Raw genomic sequence first — 12,980 nt, forward strand, 5'->3', positions numbered from 1 at the left:
TACATATTGTCAGATACCAAACTCTATCCTATTTGGATTTCAGTACTATTAATTTGGCATTTGCCATGTTCAGAGCTGAGCATCAGCAGAAAAACTTGTTTTAAATAACTGTTTCGTTTGTTGTGATTTTCTGGTATCATCGTAAAATATTGCCTAATTTTATAATCTACCCCATAATATGACTTTTTTGTACTGTTGAATATACCTTACAATACTATTTGTAATAAATGCTATGAATAACATTAGCATTTTTTTAAAACTCAGTACAAGTTGCTTCGTTCTTTGCGCTAGATTCGTAAAAGGACATAAAGCAAAGCCAAGAAATCTAGTTGCTCATTAAGATTTAGTATTCACGTGTGTGTGTGCGTGCGCGCGCACTATAAATTAGTAAATAAAAGTAAAAAGTAGAATCATTCGGGCAAAGTTCTTGTTATGTCTGTTGCGCTAGAATTTGGCAAGTTATGCAAAGAAAGGCACTCATTAACGATGAGTGCAGAGTTTACTAACTAAACTTAAGTAACATTAACAATTAATTCAGACGTATCTCTGGTCTTCATTTAAACAAATAAAGTAAGACTCTCGTTAAAACTTAACGTTTGCTTCTTCTTGTGTTAGGGTACAGTGAACAAAACAACAACAAAGAAGTCACTGACATTTTGTGCTAGTGTCTGAGCGCTGCAAAATTCACGTGCAATATGAAGAGACTGAATCATTCGTTTAAAAATTAGTCTTGGCGTTTGTATCTGTACTACTGTTTATGTAAAGTGAAAGAAAAATTAGAATTCGTATTGACATTATAACGTATAAACTAGAAACAAATGAAATAAGTCAGCATTTTAGCTCAGACGTATCGAGACAGAAACAATGAATTACTGAACGCTACTACTGCTTTTTTTTTGAATAAGTTACAGCGAAAGTTCTAGAAATAAAAGTCCATGATCATTAACACTTGACCATAAACTTTGTGAAAGTTGGTATTTATTTAAAAAATTAAAACTCAGATTTTTTGTATAGGCTTAGTATTGATGTTGGAGTGTGCACTAAAATGTTCTATATGAAGTGACAAAGCGAGTGACGAAGCGACTACAAATTTAGGATATTGAAGTTAAGAACTTTACGGATATGTAAACTCCGTAAAGTTAACTTTTTTGTCTTACGTAGCGTTTCTTGGATTGTAAACAAAATCATTTTGTAGAAAATAGTTGCTTCCTGATATTCACTTCTTTCGCATCCAAACAAATTTCCGACATAATAATAATAATTGATAACAGATTTAGCCAGCAAGTATTCTTATTCCGGAAGGATGTAACACTGATTTTAGACATTTTTATTAAATGGTATCATTTCAGTATCGAACAACTTACAGAATCTGTACTATTACAAACTGTCAGAAATTCACGAGAAAGTTAATTATGGTTTCTCATTGATATTAAGTTGTAATTAATGCAAACTAGCTACCTATATCATCTTAATCACTTCATTATATATATATTACATATCTAATAAAGAGCATAAATCGGCATTGGAAATCATTTTCAATTTCATCTATAAGAGCAATAAAAATTATTATATATGTATCATATAAATCAAATATATTATCATGTAATTTATTTGAGGTTTTTCATGATGACGAGAAACCCACTTGAAGTAAAAGTGTATTCTAAAGACAGTTGATTTGGATATTTCATACAAAAATACATTTTTACTCGAAGTACATTCGGCTTAAACTGACATAACATATTTCCTTAGAATGTTTCTATGGTAAGAAAATGTTTTAAAAAACAAAATCTTCATTATATCTCAGTGAAATGTTCGAACTCTTTGTTTCAGATTTTTTCTAAAAATATTTTGTGGTTTGTACAAACCATATTATTGCGCATTCGCATTTTGTTTTTCTGTTTACTCTGTTGATGTCTGCTGACTTTGAAATTACTGACCACTATCCAATTTTGTGTTTGTTGCAGAAAAAAATATCACTTGAAATGGTGACGACCAACAGCTATATATGGAGAAGTTACACAATTCGGGCCTCGAATTACACGAGTAGTATCAGCTAAAACAAACTGTCTTACTTTTATGAAATAATGATAAAAGGCAAACATCTGCTAGTAAACAATAAGTAAGTACACGATTGTGTTTATGGAAAAGCTTTAGCCCTACAGAATATAAGATCTATGATTTCAGTATTTCTCCAGGTATTGTTAGGCATGACAGCTACAAGAAGTGTCGTTTTAGAGCAAAGCCACAGTGAACTATTTGCTTAGTCAACCACGGGGAATCGATGTCCACATTTTAGCGTGGTAAGTCGATAAATTTATCGGAGTCCCAATGGGGAACAAGCAAGAAGTGAACACAAAAAATTAGCGGATGGATTTACGGTTTGCATTACAAGGTACTTACTTTAATTGTTGATGTCCAATTTTATTTTAATTATAGAAGCTATAATATATGTTTAAATGCTATGCAATAACCGAAACTTCGCAATAAGAGAATACTATGTTGAAGTCATGGCTTTAAATTTTCAAGCGACACAAAGTTTCTATGAAATATACGCTCTAAAGCAATGTATTCATTCTCTTTGTTGCATGTAATCCTGAAGGAAGTTTACTGGATTGCATGTATAAAAATAAATATTCTGAAAAATAGCTATAACACAATAGTTGTGGAATAGCACACAATGCAAGTATAAGGAAGGACAAATGGATGAAGAGGATGAAATAGAGCTCTTCCTCTCTTTTTCCATATCAAATGTCATCCTAAAGGGATTATTACGAAGTCTCGAAGTCATCTCAGGACACTTTGATGAATTTCTAGATAAAATATCTGAAAAGAGCCTCCGTGCAGGGGAAAATGTCGCCTTCTTTTCACATTCAAAGATGGACTACATTTTAACGGAAGAATATCTTAACACCTAAGAACTGTGAGGTGACTTACATTATATTATGGGAAATGGTTACGCGCAATCTATACCGAAATAGAAGTTCCGTGCTGTTCATATAGACTATCAGCTTTATGAACCAAATGGAACCTAACCATGTTTAAATTTCTTTTAAATGATAACGCAGTTGGCTTAAAACACATTCGTTTCATTATGAACCTCTATGTTACTCTTGTAATAGATAATTTCATTCTCTTGTAAGAGCTAAACCCTACAGCAAATAAGTAAAAAAACGGCTGATGCAGTTTAAGATTCGTAGTGGAATTTCTCACGAAAGAAGTTATTCCAAACATTAATATATTTCTATTTCTATATATTAGTCGAATTGAAAAATAGCAAAATTCTTAAATCAGACGTGTAAATTTCAAATGCTTTCGTTTCTATGCCTTTTAAAATATACTTTTCTCACAAACACATGTTATTTGGTGTAGGAGCATTAAAACAAGATTTGAATTTCTTTTGCCAGAAATTAACAATCACAAACACATAAACAGGCACTTACAAATGTAGAAAACACTGAAAAAATGAACATTTCATTGCCATTGAAGTTAAAATCTATTTCCTGGGGAAAAATTGCTATTTTTAGCGTTTGTTTGTTTGTTTGTTTTGAATTTCGCTCAAAGCCACACGAGGCCTATCTGCGCTAACCATCCATAATTCAACACTGTAAGACTGAAGGGAAGACAGCTAGTCATTATTACCCATCTCAAACTCTTGGACTAATATTTTAACAACTAATAGTGGGACTAAGCGTCACATTATAACGCCTCCACGACTGAAAGGGCGAGCATGTTAGGTGTGGCTGGAATTCGAACCCTCGACCTTAATTATGAGTCGAGCGCCCTGACTACCTATCCATGCTGGGCATTCTGTAGCGAGTAAGAAAAAATGAAGAAAAAACAACCAAACAAAACCTTCTACTGATACAACGTACTATCTCGTATTTTTCTTAATAATTACATCTTTATAAACATGTCAAACATATTTCAGCTATGTTTACAATTACTTTGAACTCAGTAATTATAGTAATAAAATGTGACTTTTTCTTATGTGCCATATCAAATGAAACAGTGAAATTTTAAAAGTAAACAGATGTATAAAATTCAAGTACATCTACTTCTGATACTTGTTCAAAAGACAACTTTAATAATCACAAATACCCAGTAAAAACTATTTAGTCCTCTGGTGAGTTAGCCGTATGTTTAATTTCTCGCGATAGTAACATTGTGAAGTTTTACGGTAAAATCAACCACACAAACGTACTATTAATCATTACCTATCACATAAAATTAGAGCAAAGTTGCTATTTGTTATGCTTGAAACTATCGTGTAATTGGTTATAGTTAACGTAATGGTTATTATTTTTGTAGTGGTTAGTATTGTACAGAAGCTTGTTAGGGATAACGATTTACTATTTTGTTTTGTTAACGTAATGGTTAGTGGTTAATTTTACAGAAGCTTCTTGTAGTAACGTAATGGTTAGTATTGTACAGAAGCTTCTTAGGGATAACGATTTACTATTTTGTTTTGTTAACGTAATGGTTATTGTTTTTGTAGTGGTTAGTATTGTACAGAAGCTTGTTAGGGATAACGATTTACTATCTTGTTTTGTTAACGTAATGGTTATTGTTTTTGTAGTGGTTAGTATTGTACAGAAGCTTCTTAGGGATAACGATTTACTATTTTGTTTTGTTAACGTAATGGTTATTATTTTTGTAGTGGTTAGTATTGTACAGAAGCTTCTTAGGGATAACGATTTACTATCTTGTTTTGTTAACGTAATGGTTATTGTTTTTGTAGTGGTTAGTATTGTACAGAAGCTTCTTAGGGATAACGATTTACTATCTTGTTTTGTTAACGTAATGGTTATTATTTTTGTAGTGGTTAGTATTGTACAGAAGCTTCTTAGGGATAACGATTTACTATTTTGTTTTGTTAACGTAATGGTTATTATTTTTGTAGTGGTTAGTATTGTACAGAAGCTTCTTAGGGATAACGATTTACTATTTTGTTTTGTTAACGTAATGGTTATTATTTTTGTAGTGGTTAGTATTGTACAGAAGCTTCTTAGGGATAACGCTTTACTATCTTGTTTTGTTAACGTAATGGTTATTGTTTTTGTAGTGGTTAGTATTGTACAGAAGCTTCTTAGGGATAACGATTTACTATAACGTAATGGTTATTATTTTGTAGTGGTTAGTATTGTTTTGCTTCTTAGGGATAACGTAATGTTTTGTTTAATGGTTATTATTTTGTAGTGGTTAGTATTGTACAGAAGCTTCTTAGGGATAACGATTTACTATTTTGTTTTGTATTGTTTATTTCAATCTTATTTTTAATTAAATTAGAAATTTAATTTCTATTTTGATTTTATTTGTTTTTTGTTTATTTCTTTTTTTGGGTGAATCATTAGTTTTTGAACTGGTGGAATAAGCAATACCCGAGACGAGTTAATACGAATTGGGATGTGAGAGACAAGAGTAGGTTAGCCGTTACCTTTGATACACATATGACAGTCTGTATGTTTAAGAATAAACACTCGATGTTTTGAAACAAGCGCTGTTCTATTATCTTGTCTGAAACTTTGTAACGTCTGTTTTCATTTGTAACTAACAACGTTTTTTGTGAATGTCATGCAATGCTGTTCGAGGGTTATCTAACTACCCCTAATTTAGCAGTAGTAGACTAGAGGAAAGGAGTTCTGCTATGCGAGGTGGAATGAACGTATTCCAGTCTTGGTTATCATGTCCAGATGAGAGAGGAGAGAGCAAGTGGAAAGAAAGCGTAAAAAGTAGTGTATAAGCAGATATGGAACTTGGAATCTGGTTTGTTTGAATGCTAAGGAACGTGAGATAGTTGGTGAAACGTTGAGAAGGAAAATTCACGTTCTCTGTAAACAGGAGACTAAATAACACAGTGAGAAAAAGACATAAGGTTTTCTACTATGTTCACAATACAATGAGAAATGGATAAGACGAGTGGAGATAAAGTAAAGAGTAAGTAATTGAAGTGCAAAAAATAAATGACAGAGATTTTATGATAACGGTGACGTAATTATAAACCTGATATCAGTGAATACTTCAGGACAAGGTAAACAAGAAAATGAACGAAACAACTGAGGAAAAATCATGAAGAACTGGTCAGTAATTATCAGTTATTAATGAAAGGATTATAACTGGAGGGGATCTAAACAGTCACATTAGTGAAAGACAAATTAATTTTCAGGGAGTGCACGAAGTACATTAGTATGGAAATTAAAATGAAGAGGAAGATAAAATTGTTGAAATAGCAAACGCTTTAGAAATGTATAATGTCAACTGTATTTCAGAAAACAGTGCAACACCTAATTACGTATAACAGTGCTCAACAAGCAAGGCAACTTTACTTGGTGGTTGTCAAATGAGTAAGTAAATAGAATATTAATAACTGAAGTGTGAAATGTTGGGAGGGAATAGCGAACCAACACGTAGGCTGCTGATAATGCATATAGACATACATGAAAGTAACATAATCAAGAAGCGGAATATAGAAGCTAAAATCAAGATATGGAAACTAAATGGAGAAAACATGAATAAATTCAAAGAAATGAGCAGGTAGGAACAAAACACAAATACAGATGCAGTGGAAGGAAAAGACCGAGATCAGAAATAGGAAGATGTTAAAGTTCCATCACTGGATGCAGCTGTTAAAGTGTGAAAACGAAATAAATAATAAAGATACACGGTAATGAAAAGAGGAAATGAACAAGAATAATGTTCAAAGTGTTACAAGGAAATGAAAAATATACTCTCATGTATGAGGATGCTGAGTCGATGCTAAAAAGCAGTGGGAAAGAATGAATTGTGAGTGGAGTGTATAGTCAGCTGGAAACATCTGAAGAACCAACGAAGATATCCAAGACAGCTAAGTCTAGAGAGAGAGCACAAAGATGTCTCAGAGAAGCAAATACAATAGAAAATAAAAAGTGGTCAATAGCTGTTAAGGATGAGAACACGTTAAGAAAATCTGGAAGCAGTATTATGAGGAAATGTTGGATGTAAGAAAATGAAAGAGATTATATGGAGGCTGAGGGCAGAGCTCAGTGACTAGTACAAGACATAAGTAGAACAGAAGTTAAAATCAAACAAGGTAAAGCAAGTGGTTTGCTCATCAGGGGTGACAACTGAGATTATTAGAGTTTTGTGTTAAGCAGTCGTGCATATGGTAGGGAAGTTCTTACAGATACTGTAGGGTGTGTGGAAACTGTCTAACGAGTACAATGGTACCTACATATAAGTAGAAGGGTGAGATACTGGGCTATGGTAGTTATAGAGATCTTAAGCCAGTCTAACATATATTTAAATATTCGAGAGAATAGTTGAACAGCAATTAAAGAATATCATATCAATAACTGAGAAACAAATACAGTTGATACAATATTTATCATAAGGCATTTGCAAGATAAGATCTTAAAGGAAAATGGAACATTATGTTGGCATTTCGTAGACTTGGAAAATGCATATGATACTGTACCAAGAGAGATTTTTTTTTCTGTTGTTGTTTAAGAAACAAAGATGTCCCGAAAAAAAATGTCTGAACGATGCAATGAATATATGAAGATGTACAAACACGGGTAAGAACAAAACAAGGAGACACTGATGAATTTGAACTAAAGATACGATTACATAAAGGGTCAACTTTTAGCTCATACTTTTAAGTAAAAATAATGAATTTCTTTTCAGAAACTATCAGAAGAAGAGAGCTGTGGGAATTATTATATGATAACAATCTAGTGATTATAGCTAGAAGCAAGAAGGAACAACAGGTAAGATATAGATTGTGACAAGAACAGTTGGAATGAGATGGACTTAAGGTAAATACAGGGAAGACAGAGGAATTATAAAGTAGTGAAGAAGGAATATATCTGGTCAGAATAAAAAATATACTGGACACAGAGATAACCCAAACAGCTGTATACAGGTTCGTACACAAACGAGACTGGAGGATGAAGAGTGGATGACAGAAATGGAGCAGTGTTTTGGGAATTGTTTGTGTCAAGAAAATTCCAAAGAAACTGAAAATTTGGATTTGTGAAACTGTATTTAGATCACATCTGTTGTATGGAGCAGAACCATGGGTAATTAAGAAGGAAAGACGAAATTTTTCTGGAAAAGACAGAAATTAGAATGTTACGTTTGATGACGGAATATCGTTAGGAGATAGGATTACGAGTTAAGATATTAGAAAGTAAGGATGGGGTATGTAAGATAACAGATAACAGCTCGTGAAGTTAAACTGAGGTAGTATGGACACGTAAGAAAAAAGGAAGGAAATAACAGAGCGAAACGAATAATTGGAATACGAATCAAATATAAACGAAGTGGAATTCATAAACAATTTAGACGAAAAGATACGATAAATCAAAACATGATAGAAATGGGTGTAGTGTCGAAAGATATGATTTTACGTTAAATAATACTGCATATTGCGATTCGAGCACCACAACATCACAATTTACAGTAGTTACTGAATAATGGTACTTGCATAGTTTCATTGGACATATTTTATTATATAATAGAAGAATGATATTAGGACAAGTAATATAGCATTTCATTTGGATCCTTGTCAGGCTGTGGCCATTTTTAATGAGGTTTAACTTGCCAATATTCATAATCTCAGATGGTCTTTTGATGGTTATTAGACATTATGTTTGTTTAGCAATATTACACATGACGTCATCGTGATTAATATGATATATAATGTATGATAATGTGTCAGTGACATCAGGACATCAAACCTGCATTTTTCAAATTTCAAATATTTTATACCTCACCGGAAATATATAAAGAAAAGACAATTAAAAAAATCCACATAAAATTAGCATATCTAAGGTACGTTATGAAAGCAACATTTAATTTTACAAAATCCAAATTAGAACAAAAGTTTTAAAATTAAATTTAAGATATGAGGCTGAAATAACTAGCCGATAAAATAAGAAATTGATATCTTCAATGAGTTCCCTTAATACTGTTGTGTTAACTGCTGTTATTCTAGTGGTTAATAGTGTTATGATAAAATAAGAAATTGATATCTTCAATGAGTTCTCATAGTACTGTTGTGTTAACTGCTGTTATTCTAGTGGTTAATAGTGTTATGCTACTTGTAGTTTTTAATGGTCTTATTGTTTGATAAATATATTGTAATAAAATGTATTGAACGACTTTGTATCATTTTTTCTTATTTTTACCATGAGTATATTTGTTATTATTATTCTACTAATAATGCACTTCCTTAACCGTACAGGGTACTCTGGAGCCCCTTTCACTTTGTGAGGGTAGTTTACTAACAAGAAGACGAAATAAGAACATTATCTTAATATGCTTAACCTTCTAACTTAATTACATGTCTGTGTTTACAAGCGATCTAAATAGCAATAGGTTATCCATTGCCATTTGTGTTATATTTTTTTATATTTAAACTATAATACTTGAATTAGAAAAGAATGTTGTTTTTAATGTTATTTACAACTACAATGTATTAAGGATGTAATTTATAAACTGTTTAATTATAAAATGAAGACTTATTTGCTTTCGAAGTAAAGAGTTTTATATATTAAAGTAAGAAACTTATTTAACCAGCTGAGTCTATATATTTTATAAGCAAGAAATACCTCGAGAATTAAAGCTAGTAAGTATAGAAAAGCTTTAGGAAACTAAACTGTATATGTACTCCATACAATCTTGGAATATGTACTCCATACAATCTTGGAATATGAACTCCATACAACCTTGGAATATGTACTCCATACAACCTTGAAATATGTACCCCATACAACTTTGGAATATGTACACCATACAACCTTGGAATATGTACCCCATACAACCTTGGAATATGTACTCCATACAACCTTGGAATATGTACCCCATACAACCTTGGAATATATACTCCATACAACCTTAGAATATGGACTCCATACAACCTTGGAATATATACTCCATACAACATCGGAAACACTGTCATTAAAAAAAGAGGAAGAAATAATTTTATGTATAAAGTGAAAACAATTAATGAATAAATTACAAAGAGAAAGCAACAGTAATTATAAACGTATTTTTACAAGAACTTACGTACACACATATATATATTTTCACAATTACAAGAGGTACTTTGGAACATGTGTTTCTTTCTCTCGTTTCTCAGCAGCTGCCCAACTAAGAATATATTGGGCAGCGAACTGGTGTTTGAGATCCTTTCTCATATTTTCCATAAGAAAATGAATTCATATTCATTCATAAACAAACTAGCTACCACTGCATATAGATTACGATCGCAATGCTTTGGTCTTACTATTATTAATAAAAATAAATGAATTATGTTATTGAAGCGTTTCATCGAATAACATGACAAGAAAACTAGGTACTTGGTTTTCAATAAGTTGCTATAACTTTGTTCTTATTTCAAATAAATTTGTCATATAAAAAATAAAAGTACGTAAAACAAATTATAATAACATACCCCTCATGCATATATAGTTGAAATGAACAACGAGGCTTAACATAATCGTTATTTAAATAAATTAGTTAAGTGACACTGTAATCGTCCCCCAGTATGTTTGCGGACTTATAACGCCAGAAAACACGTGGTGGGTAGAGCGCAGATGGTTCATTGTGCAGCTCTGTGCTTAACTACAAACAAACAAACACTATAAACACAATTTTTTGTGTGTGCGCGTGGCAGCATTTTTCAATTTCTGGTTATCACAGCAAGCGCCACGTCTGGAATGTTACTTATCATCGGATTCAAATGTTTGTAATTAAATATTAAATGTGAAATATAGTTTTGTAAAAAATTTAGAGGAAAATGGAAATTTTCGTAAAAAAATCTTTAAAACATTTAAATTAAATTTAAATTTGTTTTTGTTTTTCCAGAATCGAACTTGAAGTAAGAGAAGAGAAATGTTGGCTAAAAGAAAAGAAAAATGTTTTAGCAAATAGACTTTTCATAAAATATCATGTGTAAACATTTCTTATTCAGGCACAATAAATTGAAATAATTTTGATACACCCTGTATTCAAAGGTATAAAATTCTAAAATATTAATCACATTTCCATTTAGTTCACATCTAGGTCCAAACACCTTCTTTACAATATGGTACTTTGTCTTCCATGTGTAATAAATTAACTCATAAAATTTGTCAATGAATTAATTTCAATAACTGTTATAGCCATATATATATTTATATAATATCTGCATTAAGTGAGCTACGCTATACCAAATTGTACAACTATAATGTGTTTAACTTTAGAGTGATTTCCTGAATAATTTATATAATTCAAAAGAAAAAAATACAGGTAAGAGTATAACAACTTGGCCACAATAAAAACCTTCAGTATTGGGAATGTTAACAGCATTTTGGATATTACTTGTTTCCTACACCATAACTTTGAGTGAAAACTTTAAGCAAACTTCCTACACTACCAATTTGGCCCCAGTTTATGTTATATTTTTATAGAAGTTTTTCTCTCCTGTGAAAATACTGATGTCATACACGAACATCCACAATTCAAATCTTACCTAAATAATTCCAATTTTCATGAAGACTTGAAATTAATTTTACAAATTCCATAAAAATAAGTATCGCTTGTCACAAAGCCTTTTAGGCGAATCATTATCAAAGGACACAACACGTTAAACAGTATTGGGCTATTTAGTCTACTTTTATAATTTGAAAGAATATGCATAATATTTCGCCTTAATTAATTCTATAATTGTACTTTTTTAACAAGAAAATCACGCACCAATATTACAAAATCCTCACTGACAGCAGCCTGTCTGTAGTAATCTAACACTACTCTAAAGAAACTACACACTACTGCACAACAATTACAATCACAACACTTTAGTTTTGTTACCATTAATAACAAAATCCGGAAATACAATAAACCGGACGAGATCACTGACCGAGAATTATATAGAAGTGTTTAGAGTGCCTCTGGAATTTCATCCCAGTGACACTATATGTAAACAAAGACATTATACATACTTTAAACATTAAACATGATTATTATTAGGGCCAGGCTTACCTAATACCGCCATGATCCATCTCTTCCTGGCTCACACTTGCTTACAAACTTTTAAGTTGTAAACAAATTTTGTATCACAGCTCACTTGGCCAAAACATTGCACAAAAGAAATTGAATTAAAAGTTAAATATCACTGTTTTAAACCGTAAGTTTTCCTTTATTCAATGTCTACATGTTTTATCCAACTTAAAGACGGATTACAAGCGTGTACGTGCTTATCTACATAATGTGTTGTAGCTTTCGTAGCAACAAATTGTTTTGTTAGAAGTCTCTTGAAAATTCCACATAAATTCACAGTCACTCAAAAACGTAACTCAATAATCTATGGTTTGACAGAGAAACTCTGTTATCAGTCTTTAAGCGGAGATAAAACATATAGTATTTAACGTATACTTCAAAAATTAAGACCAACTATAACAAAGGTTCAATTAGATTAAATTTTGTTAATATAGCGGTATTTAAATTTGTGGTGAGTTAAAATTATTTGTATACTTACTGCTACCATCGTGAATCTAAGAGATATTAACCATTCTATGCCGTTTAATAGAATTGTTGAGAATGGTTTTGAGAAGACACGCGAGATAAAGCGAGTTGTGGTATAATATGTGGAAGGGCAGACGACCTTTGAGAATGAGCTGGAGCAGGCCTATTAATGTTTGATAGGCTTTTTATGTTGGACAGTATATTCATAATGGCTCCATTGTGGCTACTACCATTATTATGGGATATTTTTGGTTCTTTGAATTGGTTAGAGCCAGAACTGCCTCCACTCTTGGATAGATTGGCCACTTCTAGAGGTGCTGTGGAGCTTACGTGTGTTTCTTTCTCTCGGTTTTCTGCAGCTACCCGACTCAAAACATACTGGGCAGCGAACTGATGTTTGGGATCCATTCTCATATTCTCCATATGCAGTAGAAGGCCTGAAAAGGAGAATTTAATCGTAATAAACAAAATCACTGAAAGAAACTGTTATATAAACC

At 31.9% G+C, this 12,980-nt stretch overlaps 1 protein-coding gene across 1 annotated transcript in view; it reads right to left on the reverse strand.

The window, feature by feature from the left end:
* Positions 1-5,201: 5,201 nt before the first annotated feature.
* The window catches only part of LOC143250846 (uncharacterized), a 169,204-nt gene continuing 161,425 nt past the window's right edge, over positions 5,202-12,980 (reverse strand). Inside the window, exon 7 of the mRNA XM_076501937.1 lies at positions 5,202-12,920. Coding sequence (XP_076358052.1) covers positions 12,541-12,920 — 380 coding nt within the window. The 3' untranslated portion in view covers positions 5,202-12,540. The remainder of the gene's footprint in view (positions 12,921-12,980) is intronic.

This window comes from Tachypleus tridentatus, chromosome 5 (assembly GCF_004210375.1).
Source record: "Tachypleus tridentatus isolate NWPU-2018 chromosome 5, ASM421037v1, whole genome shotgun sequence".
Lineage (NCBI taxonomy): Eukaryota > Metazoa > Arthropoda > Merostomata > Xiphosura > Limulidae > Tachypleus > Tachypleus tridentatus.